Raw genomic sequence first — 15,000 nt, forward strand, 5'->3', positions numbered from 1 at the left:
CCTTGGAGGACACGGTCAGCTTTATTGTGGGGGGGTTATTGTGGACGCCATCAAATCAAACACACTCAACACACAAACCAGTTGTTCCAGCATAGTTGTATTACCACACGGAGGTGCCACCTTGATGCAGGGAATGTGTGTGTGTGTTTGTGTGTGTGAGTGTGTGTGTGTGTGTGAGAGTGTGTGTGTGTGTTTGTGTGTGTGTGTGTGTGTGTGTGTGTGTGTGTGTGTGTTTGTTTGTCAGGAAGCTTCATCTGGGGTGTGTGTTTGCACTCCGTCCTATGGGTCTCAAAGCTTTGGATAACAGAGTTTGCTGTTTGCCTCTGAGCTGGTTATCATGTGTTTCCCATGGGACCTAGAGCAGTTGTCTGAACGTGTGTGTGTGTGTCTGTGTGTGTGTCTGTGTGTGTGTGTGTGTGTGTGTGTGTGTGTGTGTGTGTGTGTCCATGGACTCACGCGATGCGGATGGGGGCCAGTGGGGGGGGTATGCTGAGGGGCAGGGTAGGGCGGAGGACTTTAATAAGAGCAGGAAGAAGCGGCCTAGAGCATCAGAGGGAGATTAGCTGCTGGGGATTAGTGGCCTCGGAGGGGGCGCCATAAAAGCAGGACCCCCCGCTGTGCCCGAGAGGTGGAAGAGGGGGTCAAGGGAGCACTCGGCCCTTTCTCACACAGGGGTCATTGGGGCGGGGGTGGGGGAAAGGGGACAGGAGGTTTGGGGGTGAGGGTGGATGATTGGGGGTGGTCAAACCGAACCACCACCACAACCACCACCTTGCACCTCCCAAGATCCTGACGGTCCCTCAAATCCCATTATCCCAGTCAGGACAAGGTGGGGGAGGGGGGGGGGGGGGCAGAGACTGTGGGGGGTGTCAGAGGAATGGAGGGATGAAATGGTGGAGGGATGGAGAGACGCAGAGAAGGAGATGATCAGAAAAAAGGGGTGAATTGATCCATGATGATCCTGGCCTGGGAGTGAGAAAAAGCCGCTGCAAGTTTGCATCGCCAGGGCAACAGTCTCTCAGTGAAGGGGTCTCTGTGCGGGACCTATGAGAAGGAGGAGGGGAGGTGGGGAGTCGCTGAGACGTCTGAGGGCCAATCGGCAGCGCCGCGACAATGGTCGTTAATCAAGCCTGTGTCAGGGTGTCGCCCGGGAAACCACAGGGTCTTTACCGCTGGTCCTCGGTAGCCGGATCAAGCCCTCTGCCAACCCCATCAAACACCGGACACTCCACACCACAGCCCGCAGCCGTGAGCCTCAAAAGCCTGTGGAGGATCTCTATGTTAATGGGACCATGTGACCCCACACAGCCGCCACCTCAAAGACATGCCAAGCCATTCTATCTTGGTTACAAATATACCATTAGCATGACCCCTCCACTACAATATAAGGGCTTTAGAGTTGCTTTACTTACCAAGATTTCCACAACAAAAGCGGATTGTTGAGAGCGGCATGGAATGCCCAAGCATTAGGAATCATTTGAATTTTCTTCGTTACAAGTTATGTTGTCACATACAGTAGGTATCCAGACTAGCAAAGGCAAATGACTGCATGTAAAGACTGCAATGCAGCATTGACACATGGGGCACTGCATTGCAGTTTGTGCATGGAATCTGCACCATGTTTAAGTGTGGTTCACTGCATTGCAGTTTGTGCATGGAATCTGCACCATGTTTAAGTGTGGTTCACTGCAATGCAGGCTGTGCATGGAGTCGTCTTCTTCATTGTTCTGGGTTTCTTCAGCACCTTTTGGTGATCCACTTCGAGTTTGCAAAGGGATGGGATAGCTACCTTTAGGAGTAGCCCCTGATCCGTGATATGATGCTGACCTCTCCTCAGAGGTATCTCGATCTGTTGTTTCTAGTTTTGACTGGCTGTGTTGTGTCATATAGAAAGAGTTTGGGAGGGGTGGGGGGGTGGGGTGGTGGTGGGGAGGGGTGGGGTGGTGCTGGGGTGGAGCGATGGACTGAAGTGGACCTGGTCCTTTGGGGTGGTGGTGGGGTGGAGCGATGGACTGAAGTGGACCTGGTTCTTTGACCTCCGAAAGCTCCAGGAGAACCCACACGTCAGCTGCTTCTTTTCCCACCCAGCTAAATCGTTTCAGCAGAAGGTTAAGTGTGTGTCCCTCTATTACGTAATCGTCTCCTTCCTCAGAGCTGTGTGTGTGTGCGTGTGTGTGTGTTTGTGTGTGTGTGTGTGTGTGTGTGTGTGTGTGTGTTAGTGCAGACAAAATGTGCCTGGGAGTGCCCACATGACAGCTTCCCTCCATGCTGTGTGTGACACACATCAACGTTATTTATCCTGACACATATTATACATTTACACACACACACATGCTCTCACACATACACACATACACACACATGCTCTCACACATGCACACACACACACACATGCTCTCACACATGCCCACACACACACACACACACACACACACACATGCTCCCACCCATGCACACACACACACATGGTCATACCCACGCAGTCCAGACAAAAGAGATGTGTGTGTCTGCTAGTCTGCTAATCCATCTGCAAATGACAGATATAAACAGTGCACTTTCCATAATACAATGGACATACATCATGCTGTCCTCTGAACAGCACAAACCACTACTCCCTCTATGAAGTCACCCACATTGATCCCAAACTGACCCAAACTGATCTCTCCTCCACAACAGACAAGGACAATTTAGTAAAAACACCCCGTCTCAATTTGGTATTAAAATACTGATCTTAACAAGCAGACATTAAGTATGGCGTCCTCTGCCGCTGTGGCATTCCACAGTGGGGGCTGATGGGATATGAGTGGGCAGCACCTTCACCCCTAACACAATGAGACAGCTTCGCTTTGCATCGAGTCTGCATGCTGCCATTCCCCTGGATGAAAGGATTGCTTTCTTTCTTTCTTTCTTTCTTTCATCGGTCATTTGTCTTTCTCTTTCTTTCTCGCTCTTCTTTTGCGCTCCGCTTTGGCTTCTGACGTCTGACATCAGCATTTTGTGTGTGACCCAGCTCCGAGGCGGTGATCATGGAAATGAATGGGAATGAATAAAGCATGTTGTGGTTTGACTATAATACATGTTGTTGTTGTGGTTTGACTATAATACATGTTGTTGTTGTTGTGGTTTGGATACTTAAGTTGAATTGGGTTGTGTTGATCAGCACAGGGACAGATGGGGTTTGCTGTGTAAGGTGAGAAGTCCATGTTCTTTCTGAAGGCGGAGTGGATGCAGTCGATACCCCAGAACTTCTTTTGCTTATTTTGAACTTTGGAGACACTTTGATCTCTTGGTTGGAAGGAGACAGAGTCAGAAGATTGTACTGAGCCTTTTCTGATGAAAAACTCTTCTCTTATTTTTTCTGGTATTTTCTCATTTCCTCTCCTGTCCTCTCCTCTTTTTGTATGTCCAGCCTCTCTCTCTCTCTCTCTCTCTCTCTCTCTCTCTCTCGTTCTCTCTCTCCCTTGTCTTTATCATGCTTTCTCTACCTCCTTACCTACTTCTCTCTCTACTTTGGGTGTGATAGATTCATTTTACCTGGCAGTGTGGGAATATGTGTTCCTCCCACTCATGTGTTAAGCACATCTGGGCCAGAGTTGGACCAGAGAGTTTGTGTGTGTGTTAGTATGCGTGTGTTAGTGTGCGTGCGTGTGTGTGTGTGTGTGTGTGTGTGTGTTAGTGTGTGTGTGTGTATGCGTGTGTTAGTGTGCGTGCGTGTGTGTGTGTGTGTGTGTTAGTGTGTGCGTGTGTGTGTGTGTGTGTGTGTGTGTTTGTATGTGGTGTCTGTAGCTGATTGGACTGGCAGAGCTCCGTGTTGGCGTCTCCACCAGAGCTCCCCCGGTGCGGCTGCATGTCTCTGTGTGGTCTGGCAGGGCACAGACACACGCACACACACACACACACCCACACACACACACACACGCACACACACACAACCAGTAGTTCAGCACAGGCGCTCCTCTGCCTATTACTTCCTGTCACCAAGAGAAATATGTGGCCAGAGCTGCCAGTGCTGAACTACTGGTTGTGTGTGTGTGTGTGTGTGTGTGTGTGTGTGTGTGTGTGTGTGTGTGTGTGTGTGTTAGTGTGCTTGTGTGACAGAGAAAGAGACAGAAAGAGTGTGTGTATGTTGTATGTACAATATGTGTTTTAAAGAGTGAATTTGGTGTCTCTGAGTGTATGTGTGTGTGTGTGTGTGTGTGTGTGAGATTGACTATGTATCTGAGTGTGGTGTGTGTGTGTGTGTGTGTGTATGTGTGTCAGAGTGAGATTGACTATGTCTCTGAGTGAGGTGTGTGTGTGTGTGTGTGTGTGTGTGTGTGTGTGTGTGTGTGTGTGTGTGTGTGAGAGTGAGAGTGAGATTGACTATGTCTCTGAGTGAGGTGTGTGTGTGTGTGTGTGTGTGGGTACTCCTTAATCGTTCCATCCCTCATGTTGATGTGTGTCGTGGCAGAGCTGTAGAGAGCTGTGATTTTAAAGAGAGGTTATGCCCTTTGTTTCAGTGGCACATTGAAGGCTCCAGGCAGGCAGTCATTTTGTCTCAAACTTTGTCTTGCTTTTCATTTTGCCGACTGCACAAATGTCGTGTGCAGGTTTTTACAAATAATTACTTATCTTTATGAAAATATCAAGCAAATGACATTGTCGAGGCTCAGACTCAGGCCATTAACATGAAAAAAAATACACTTTCAGTTGAAAAGTAACATGAAGTAACACGTTTCTCTCCCTCTTGTTGTCTCTGCAGAGTGTGTGGCTTCGGCCTGCAGTCGCCATGGCGCTAGTCCAGGCCCTGCCTGTCCCCACTGATCACCCCAAGTCCAGCCTTGAGGTGGGCCAGTGCCGCTCGCTCGCCCACTCCCCCGCGCTCCCCCCGGCCCCGCCGCCCCCTTCCTCCCTGGGCACCATGGGTTCCGTCAGCAGCCTCATCTCCAGCCGCGGGCCCTCCTACCCGGAGCGCCATGGCCGCACCACCACTGCTGACTTTGGCGCCAAGTGCCGCAAGGCGGCGGCGGGCACCAGCTGCTTCCGGGTGCAAGACGGCACCCTCCGCAGCGCCAGCTCGCAGGAGCAGCTGCTCAACAACCACCAGCATCACCAGCTCCAGCAGCAGCAGCAGCATCAGCACCAGCAGTCGCTCACGCTGCAGCTCAATGGCAAGAAGCCCGTCACAGTCAACAACATGGCCAACGCCGTCTCCGCCGGCAACGGTAACTACGGCTACGTGAGCGACGACCTGGTGGTGGGCGACTGGAACGACAACCTGGTGAGCGCGTGCAGCCCCTGCAGCGACTCGGAGGAGACACGGGACACACGCGCCCTCAATGGGAACATTGGCGGACCGCCTCCCAAACTCATCCCCGTGTCAGGCAAACTGGAGAAGGTAAGAGAGAGAGGAGGATGAGGACGAAGAGTAGGGCACCTACAACAGCAGGCCTGCGATGAATCTGTGCGTCTCCTGCCTTAGTAGTTAATGCTGAGCTGGAAAGAATGGCAGGAGAGGTTAACTGATGCTCTGTCAGTAGTCAAGGACAACTTCTGCCCTTGCGATCTAATCAGGCTTGTGTAAAACTGATCTGAGATAAAGTAGGTGTACATCCATTTGGCAGCAGCCCTGACCTAACCTTAGAGGCCATCATAATACCTTTAGAATAGAGCTGCCATGATACAGCATTTCGGCTGCAGTAAATGAACTGCTTATGTAAAGCCCTTTGAACTGCCTTTGTGTGTGAAAGTTTCTATATATAAATACACTGGCATTGCCTCACTGCCCTTCTGTAAACATGAACACATTCAATATTTCAATGCCTGCTGATTGCATCCAGCTAGCTCCCTGTGCCCTGTATCAGGCTGGGCTCCTGTCCTTTTGCTGACAGGCCGAGAGATGGATGGAGCCCAACCTTTAATTGCCCATTCATTTCCATCGATCGCGGAGAAACTTTTCTTCGCCTTTCCTCACAAAGGGCCGCGGTAGATCTCTCGCACGTCACCCCCACCGCCGCCCTCTCGTCTGATCAATGGCTCACGGCTCCGTCACAGTCACTCACACACTCAATGAGGCCTGAAATCATTATGGAAAGCGCCTGATGAAAGGGTGGATGGGCGATAGCAGTCCCAAGAGGTCAAACGGTAACTTCTACATCAGCAGGGTCTATGTGTGCAGTGTGCTTAATCATGGCGGTCGGGACAATCATTCGATGTCAAACTCTTAAGGTGTAAGGAAATGTAGTCACTCTAAGAGGTTGGGTTTCCTTTGAAGGCACATGTAGTTGGTGCAGTTCCTGGTGGTTATATGGATCTTATAGTGGTAATATGGATCTTATAGTGGTTATATGGATCTTATAGTGGTAATATGGATCTTATAGTGGTTATATGGATCTTATAGTGGTAATATGGATCCTATAGTGGTTATATGGATCTTATAGTGGTGTGTCTTGTCTTGTTTTTCTGTAGAGCATGGAGAAAATCCTAATCCGCCCTACTGCCTTCAAACCAGTCATCCCCAAGAACCGCAACTCTGTGCAATACCTCTCCCCACGGCCAGGGGGCAGCCTGTCGGAGAGCCAGGGCAGTCTCAACCTGCTCCTGCCGGTGGCGGCCATCAGCACCAACGGGGGCGGCAGCTCCTCCCTGGTGGGCTCCACGTCCTCGTCGTCCTCCTCCTCGGACAAGCGCAACTCGTACAGCGGCGGGCGGCACGGCGGGCGAGGCAGCCAGTCGGGCACCATGTCCGACTCGGGCCGCAACTCGCTCTCCAGCCTGCCCCCCTACAGCGGCAGCAGCAGCAGCGCCGGCTACAGCCTGCCGGCCAGCGACGGCGCCCCGCCCCTCCTGGAGCCGTCGTCCCGGTTGCCTGCCGGCGGCGGAGGCGTCTCGAACGCCACCATGCACGGACACTCCAACTCGGACAGCGGGCGCTCGTCGTCCAGCAAGAGCACCGGCTCGCTGAGCGGCCGCGGGCAGCCTCTGTCGGACAGCGGCTCGTGCGAGCGCTCACCGGCGCCTGCCGACGGCTACGAGGGCGTGATCCGCGACCTGGAGGAGAAGCTGAGGGAGCGCGAGCTGGAGCTGCAGCAGCTCCGAGACAACCTGGACGAGAACGAGGCCGCCATCTGCCAGGTGAGAGGGAACAGAGGGGGCCTGAGGACATGTCTGACACACACACACACACACACACACACACACACACACACACTTACACACACACACACACACACACACACACTTACACACACACACACACACACACACACACACACACTACACACACACTTACACACACACACACACACACAGCATGTCTTTGTGAGTTAATTAAAAAGGAGCAGAATTTTACTAGACACCTCTTAAACATCAACCCTTTTTGCAGCCTTCTTTCACATAAACCATTTATAGCAAAGGTGCAATATACCAAGCCTGTGTGAGACTATATCCTGCATGTATAGCTGGTGTGTATGACTCCAGACTGTATGACAAACAATTTAATAACATGTTTAATGGACACTTCAAGCTTCTCTACATCAGTAGGAGCTGGTTCAGCCTAAGAAACATTCTATGGTTATAACTGATGGATGGCTCTAACACTCTGTGTGTGTGTGTGTGTGTGTGTGTGTGTGTGTGTGTGTGTGTGTGTATGTGTGTGTGTGTATCTGTGTGTGTGTGTGTGTGTATGTGTGTGTGTGTTTGTGCGCAGGTGTATGAGGAGAAGCAGAAGCGCTGCGAGCAGGAGATGGAGGAGCTGCGCCTGAGCTGCGCAGCCAAGATGAAGCAGGCGCAGCAGAAGGCCCAGCGCAGCCAGCAGGTGCTGCAGCTGCAGGTCTACCAGCTGCAGCAGGAGAAGAAGAAGCTGCAGGAGGACTTCTCCCATCTGCTGCAGGAGCGCGAGCTGCTGGAGAAGAGGTGCGCCTCCATCGAGCGCGAGCAGACCCAGCTGGGCCCGCGGCTGGAGGAGACCAAGTGGGAGGTGGGTGACGGGAGGAGGAGAGCCACAACAAAACAGACATTAGAAAAAGGATTAAATGTACTACTGAGTAATTACAAAATCCTTGTTATAGGGTATAGTATAAATTAATAACCATAGTAATACAAATACAAATCTTAAAAATAGTCATAGCCATACAAATAAAAATGATAAAAAACACAATAAAACATACAAACATCTTTATAGTGTAGTGTACAAAAACAACTGCCATATTGATACATAGATACATATACAGATACATATACAGTTACATATAAGATGCAAGACACCTTGATTAAAATGTGATAATAAGATAGTGATTATTATTCATATACTCATCTTATATTACATTTTGCCTTCGGCTTGCCCTTGGGGATGCTGTGATGGATATGAGTTGAATTAATGTAAGCAACGGTATAGGATGTGTGTGTGTGAGTTTCTCAGTTTCTCCTCTCTGGCCTGAGCCTGAGCCTGACTCTCTCCTCCCTGCTGCAGGTGTGTCAGAAGTCGGGTGAGATCTCTCTGCTGAAGCAGCAGCTGAAGGACGTGCAGTCGGAGCTGGCGCAGAAGGCCGGTGATCTGGTGTCGCTGCGGTCGCAGCTGCGGGAGGCGCGCGGCGAGCTGCACGCCAGCCAGGCCCGCTCCCAGGAGGCGCACGCGGCGGCGCGCACGCGCACCCTGGAGCTGGAGGTGTGCGAGAACGAGCTGCAGCGCCGCAAGAGCGAGGCCGAGCTGCTGCGCCAGAAGCTGGGCCGCATGGAGGAGGAGTCGGCGCGGCTGCGGGACGTGCTGGCCGCGCCCGCCGGCCTGCACCAGGGCCAGTACCCCGGCGCGCTCCACCACCCACTCCATCACGGCAACCACGCCGCCAAGGCCCAGCAGTGCATGAGCCTGCCGCTGCCGCACAGCCGCGGGGCCTCGGCCCACGGCAGCCCCGCTATGCTGAGGGAGGCCGGAGGCTCCGAGGACCAGCTGCTGGCCGCCTACGAGAGCGACGAGGCCAAGGTCCAGCGCCAGAGCCAGGGTCAGGGTCAGGGTCACGGCGAGGCGGCGCAGGTCATGCGTCAGCAGGTGGAGCGTCTGAAGGCGGAGCTGATGCTGGAGCGGCGGCGGAGCGAGGACCAGATGGACACCTTCGAGTCGGAGCGGCGCGTCTGGCAGGAGGAGAAGGACAAGGTGATACGCTACCAAAAGCAGCTGCAGCAGAACTACATTCAGATGTACCGGCGCAACCGCGAGCTGGAGCGCGTCATGCGCCAGCTCAGCCTGGAGTTGGAGAGCCGCGACCTGGAGGAGTTCGAGATGCGCGGCGGCGTCGGTGGCACTGCCGGCGAGATCCACTTTGAGGAGATCACTGCCACGGAGATCTAAAGACCCCCCCCCCCCACACACACACACACCCCCAGACAGATCTCCTCAAATCCTCCTGATCCCTTGAATATAACCCCCTATATCACACACCACCAGGCTCTAACCCCTCACCTGAACTGTCTCCACATGACCACCACCACTGAGAGCCAGGATGAAGAACACAGGAACGACATTACAGGATCTATTCCTGTCCAGCATCAGCCAAGGAGCATGATCTGATTCAGATGGGAGGGCCTGCTCAAGTCTGATACTCTGCCAGGGAAGGCCTTGTCATCGCGGAGGAGTCCGGATCATTCTTCACCTCTGTGCTGTGTGGTGGTGCATCTGTCCTGTCACTTGACGAATCTGAAGGGTCAGACCAGCCTCTACACTTTCTCACACTTACAGTTAGAATGTAGAACACCACTTAGTTCTGCACTGGTGCTGACAAGCCTAATGATGACATTCATCCTTCATGATATCGCTACACGTCAAGGATAGCATGGAGAACTCCTTTCACAAATCAATCTCAGAAGCACGCTTGCCGTACTTGTGCTTTATTTTTTCAGTGCACTCAGGCTGAGGAGGTGCGGTGGAGGACAGTATTGTTTGTAGACTCCTCATGATGTTAGCAGGAGTCTGGGCTCTGGACCCAGTAGCACCAGCAGGTCTCATCACAGCCTCTCGTGATCACCACCCAGTTCTCTTCTCTTCTCTTCAGCCAGTGGATTCTAGCGGAGACACAAAAGGCACTAAAGGGGTGTCTTCTCACTCCTCGAACCCCCAAACCCATACACACTCTCTCACTCTTGTTCACCAGCGTAAACACTGACATCACAGAAGACGAGTGGTTTTCAACCAAATCCACTGTTGTTGTTTTTTTTCTTTTCTAAAAGGCACAAAGACTGTTGGGGGTTGTTTCATATGCCGTCTTTGGTGTCTCAGATGTTTTGAGGCACAGGGTGTGTGTTTTTACAAGAGGTGACCAAGGTCACAGGGTTTTGTAGTCATGCAGATCGTCATAGTGGAATACGTGGCGATCGCCGTGACTTCCTGTTACCTATATTTGCTCTCCTCACAGAGTGTCAGAGTTGAACACGCCCAGTCCTCTCCTCTCTGCCCTGTCCCCTAGTCACAATAATACTAATCACTTTATCTAGAAGTTTTATTTTTCTATGTAGTTCCTTTCAAAAGAGAAGAAAATATCCCAAATTATATTTTGCTCGTCCTTATATGTCTCTCCAAACCTCGGTATCCAGATAACACTGTCTGTGACGCATGTGTGCATGATCCAGTATCCTAGAGTTTAGTGAGAGGGTGCCTGGTCAGTACAGAGGCAGGGGGATGGACCTGGACCGCATCGATGCCAGATACAGGCCGGGTCCGATCCGGAGTCAGCTGCACTCTGGGTCCAGAGAGGGTAACCCTGGTAACCCTGGTAAAACCCTTGTGTTGTCATGGTAACACTCCTCCTGTCTGTCACCCTATGTTCTCGACCTGGATATGCATACAGAGATGGCATGCAGCGTGTGGAAACACAGGTCTGGTAGTTCAAGATAATTGCAAAAAGAAGAAGGGATATATCTATATATTATATAAACTTCTTTTCTGTGTTTTTACAAAACAAAACAGATACACTAGAAATGAAATAACGATAAAGCAAATTATTATTATATACATATATATGATATCTATTTTTTTATATAGCACCTGGAAACTATTTTGTGGTAACACAAGTGACAGAGTAGGTGTGGCAGACCTGCAGTACATTTTATCATCATCACTTTCATCCTCTCTTTATCATGGAGGCTCACTTTCAGAAGCTCCAACACTAGGGAGCACGCAAAACCAGTGAGTCGCTGTGCGCAGTGAGTTTCACCAACTGTCTTCACACTTCTGTTTTAGTGGCACGTTTGCACACATTGGGTTTAGTGACTGAGTTTTTTTTCAGACGTAGTACACCGTCATCTTTGTTGACTGAGTTACTGTTAGTAACATCTGTGTAAGTGGGGTGATGTAACTACCCTACAGATTTTTTTTTTCCTGTTTGGATTTCAGCTTAACTTCTGTACTTCTGCTGCTTGGATCAAAATAAATAAGGCCAAATGCTATTAAATGTAAATCAAAACAACAGTTGGATGCTAAGCCTATATTTTGTCGAGCTGACAAAGCTCTTTCTAAATCTCCAAAAAATTACATCCCTCTACAAGATGTCCCAGTTGGTTTGCCTAAAAAATGGGACTTTCTGAAAAACGCAGACTGTTGTCTGCGGCGCCAACAAACTCCGAGGCCCCTGGAAGCCTACTGCAACTGATCCTCCATTGTGTCACCATTTTGTGCTCAGTCTCATTACCTTAGCGGCTGTGTTTTTAGCACACAAACCACACGCCAGGCTAGCTGTGTTGTTACAGGTTCATTAGACATACAGCAGGGTAAATGTCTGGCACTGTTGGTTTGTTTGGGCTGTCTGTGGCTGGCTGTGCGTTAGCAGTTGCTCACTTCAGTGTCATCACGCTGAGTCATGGAACTGTGGACCTGTGAATCAACAGGTTAGCGCTGTAGCGCAAGAAAGATTCCGGCTAACGCTATAAATTACATTAATGAGCCATTGTGCTGGAAATGGGGGGAGGGGGGGGGGGGGTGTTGGGGGGGAAAAAAGGGATAGATTTCCTTACCTGCACTATATTCTGTTGTCAGACTGTTAACCCATGAGTTGCTCTCAGCGACCACATCAACACTGCTGTTTTAGCACAGGAGGAGGATCGCCCTCAGGGGGGTCATTTCACGTCCTCACACAGCACAATGCACTCTGCCCAGTCACTTCAATGATCTCCATCAGTACACCTTAAATATGTACATACCCCTAACATCGAATTGTATACAGTGAAATATTTTAGTCTTTTGCGCAAAATATCTATCTGGAAAAAAGTGTAGCCACTGTGAATAGACCAAAGCCAAAATAACCCACGTCTCTTTTTCTCTTCAGGTTTCTTTTTTCTTCTTCTTATTTTTGTGCATATCCTTGTGTGTGCGTCAGTGTTTTTGTTTTCTATCCTAATCCATTGTTTCTAGGTATTCATGTATATTTTCATGTTGTACATTTCTTGTAAAAAATACTGTGTTTTTAATTAAAGGCCTTGGAAACTAAAGAATTGTGGGCTTTTCTTAACTTAGCCAAAGAGGATAGAAAATGTTCAGTCAAGACATTACTCTGAACCGTCAGAGCAGTTATTGACACACCTAGCCAAAAACATCTTAGTATCGGTGTACCTTGGAATTTTATTATGGAATATCAGCACAGTAAACAGACTGTAAAACCCTGGCTGTCCCCACTGACGTGTAACGCACCAGGTCTCCTCTCCTGGTGAAGCCTGCACCTGTCTGGGGCTCGAGAGGCTGTGCTATCTGCACCTGTCTGGGGCTCGAGAGGCTGTGCTATCTGCTGCCAGACCAAACACATACACAGCTGCTGGATGTCGTGCAAAGATGCTGCAAAGGTAAACAGAGAGGTGTGTGCAGCAAAGGGCAAGCTGACTTCAGACTGGAGTAGACTGCATGACTGGAGAGATGCACGGGTGATCATGTGTCTTTAATGCCGTGGGCCCTAATTTCATTGATGGGCAATGAGCAAAGTCTGTCGTGCATGAACTAAAGCTATCGTGTGGCATGTGGGAGCATTTCACTAACTCCCTCATGTTTGCGAGTAGGATCTTGCTCATGGTATTAAATTAGCAAAATGATTTAGCCAGGTTATAAAATTAGCTTTAGATCATGAGCGGTGGACTTTATGCTCCTGTGTGCTACTTGTGTATGTCTGTGGCGAGTATACTACTGTCTGTGACTGTGGTAGTGGCGTGTCTAATGCACGCTCTGTCTCCTTGTCTGATTGGTGTGTCGATGGTCTTTGCCAGTATGTGTGTTTGTGGGCACGGCTTGTATTTGTGCGTATCTGGTGTACTGTCCTCAGCCGGCCTCTATTCACCACAGTATTTATTATTAAGGGTTATTTAAATGGGTTATTTCCCAAAAGGTCTGCAGAATGTTTCCCAAGTGTTGTGCAATCAAGCCCTAAAATGCCCCAGCTATCCCGCATAACACCCTCTCTTCTGCCAAAGCCATAAGAGAGGGGGCAGAAGCTGCAATTTGCCTTAATCCTCTGGACATTTACTGAACCAAACTACCAATTTGACATAATACAGAACCTTAATCTTATCGTAAATCTCATAGTGTATCTCAGAGTAATCTCTCTCTGGTCAGACCATGAAGTGAACTGACATGCTGTGTGTGCGTGCGTGCGTGCGTGCGTGCGTGCGTGCGTGCGTGCGTGCGTGCGTGCGCGCGCGCGCGCGTGTGTGTGAGCGTGCGTGTGTGTGTGTGTGTGTGTGTGTGCGTGCGTGCGTGTACCCGTGTGTGCGTGCGTGCGTGCGAGCGTGCGTGCGAGCGTGCGTGCGAGCGTGCGTGCGTGTGTGTGAGCGTGCTTGTGTGTGTGTGAGCGTGCGTGTGTGTACTGGCTCCAGAGAGCCGGAGCATCTTCCACCACTGTCTCAGCACACAGCCAAAGAGACATTCAGTTGGAGCCTGATGCAGAGGCAAAATTCTGGCTTTTCATGAAGATTTTGTCGACTTCCTTCAGTTGGCAAGTTCTGAAAGCACTGCTGCTCTACAGAGAAGCACATGTCCAGGACTTCATATCTCTTTATGTACCTCACAGAGAAGCACATGTTCAGAGCTTCATATCTCTCTAGGTACCTCACAGGAGTATAAAGCACATGTCCAGGGCATAATATCTCTCTATGTACCTCACAGGAGTATGGTTTTATTCAGTGGTTGTCTTTGAAATACTTGAATGTATTTAATACCTTTAATATTCCAATGCTTCTATAACAAAAACAGTAAAGATAGATATATTTTATGGGCCATTGGGATCTAGTTGTCATTTCTTAGTGCTATGTGGTAAGCAGCAGCTCAGACAGACATTACCCCACAACTCCTATTTTCAATTCTGATACAGGTATAGGTTGCACAGTGGAAATATCGAAGGAGCTTTATGAGACTATGAAAAAGTCAAAGTTTCCTCCGGTGGCTCCTGCCCTGGTTGGGGCTCTATGGCTCTTTGAGCTTGCCCATGTACCAAGCCTGTCTTCCGGGGCACAGTTCAGGTTCTGGCAGCCTGGCTCTCCCAAAGGCATTGATACCAAAGTCCTTCCCAGTCTCTGGGTGGGTAATAAGGTAATAAGGGTCGGGGCGGTTCAGTCCTGGGGTCCTTTGGGGACCTTCACCACAAGCTGCATGGGGTCTTTGGCCTTGTTGCTGAATGCTCTTCTGATGGCGTCCACTGCGTGCTGGTGAGAGACGCCCTGCAAGGACTCTTCGTCCACCGACACCAGCTCATAACCAGCCTGTGGACACACACACACACACACACACACACACACACACACACACACACACACACACACACACACACACACACACACACACACACACTTGTGTAAATGACTGTAGATCCAAAGCAGAAACACATGCATGATATTCAGTTTCTGACATCATACTCCTCACACAGGGACTTTTCTTCAGTGTCAGTGAAATGGAAAGAAATGTTCAAATGCCCCTTTCATCCAAAGGATTAACAGGGACCATTAAACAGCCCTGGAAGCAGTGTGTGTGTGTGTGTGTGTGTGTGTGTGTGTGTGTGT

General features: G+C 50.1%; 2 protein-coding genes across 3 annotated transcripts in view; one reads left to right on the forward strand and one right to left on the reverse strand.

Moving 5' to 3' along the window:
* Positions 1–12,453, forward strand: part of lzts2a (leucine zipper, putative tumor suppressor 2a) — a 24,388-nt gene extending 11,935 nt beyond the window's left edge. Inside the window, exons 2-5 of the mRNA XM_031579115.2 lie at positions 4,742–5,377; positions 6,448–7,113; positions 7,688–7,957; positions 8,450–12,453. Coding sequence (XP_031434975.1) covers positions 4,769–5,377; positions 6,448–7,113; positions 7,688–7,957; positions 8,450–9,325 — 2,421 coding nt within the window. The 5' untranslated portion in view covers positions 4,742–4,768 and the 3' untranslated portion in view covers positions 9,326–12,453. The remainder of the gene's footprint in view (positions 1–4,741; positions 5,378–6,447; positions 7,114–7,687; positions 7,958–8,449) is intronic.
* Positions 12,454–14,151: 1,698 nt separating this feature from the next.
* The window catches only part of pdzd7a (PDZ domain containing 7a), a 26,513-nt gene continuing 25,664 nt past the window's right edge, over positions 14,152–15,000 (reverse strand). For both annotated transcript variants that reach the window (XM_031579219.1, XM_012840399.2), the window contains exon 16: positions 14,152–14,703. In XM_031579219.1, the coding sequence (XP_031435079.1) occupies positions 14,554–14,703 (150 nt within the window). In that variant the 3' untranslated portion in view covers positions 14,152–14,553. The remainder of the gene's footprint in view (positions 14,704–15,000) is intronic.

This window comes from Clupea harengus, chromosome 13 (genome assembly GCF_900700415.2).
Source record: "Clupea harengus chromosome 13, Ch_v2.0.2, whole genome shotgun sequence".
NCBI classification, from domain to species: domain Eukaryota; kingdom Metazoa; phylum Chordata; class Actinopteri; order Clupeiformes; family Clupeidae; genus Clupea; species Clupea harengus.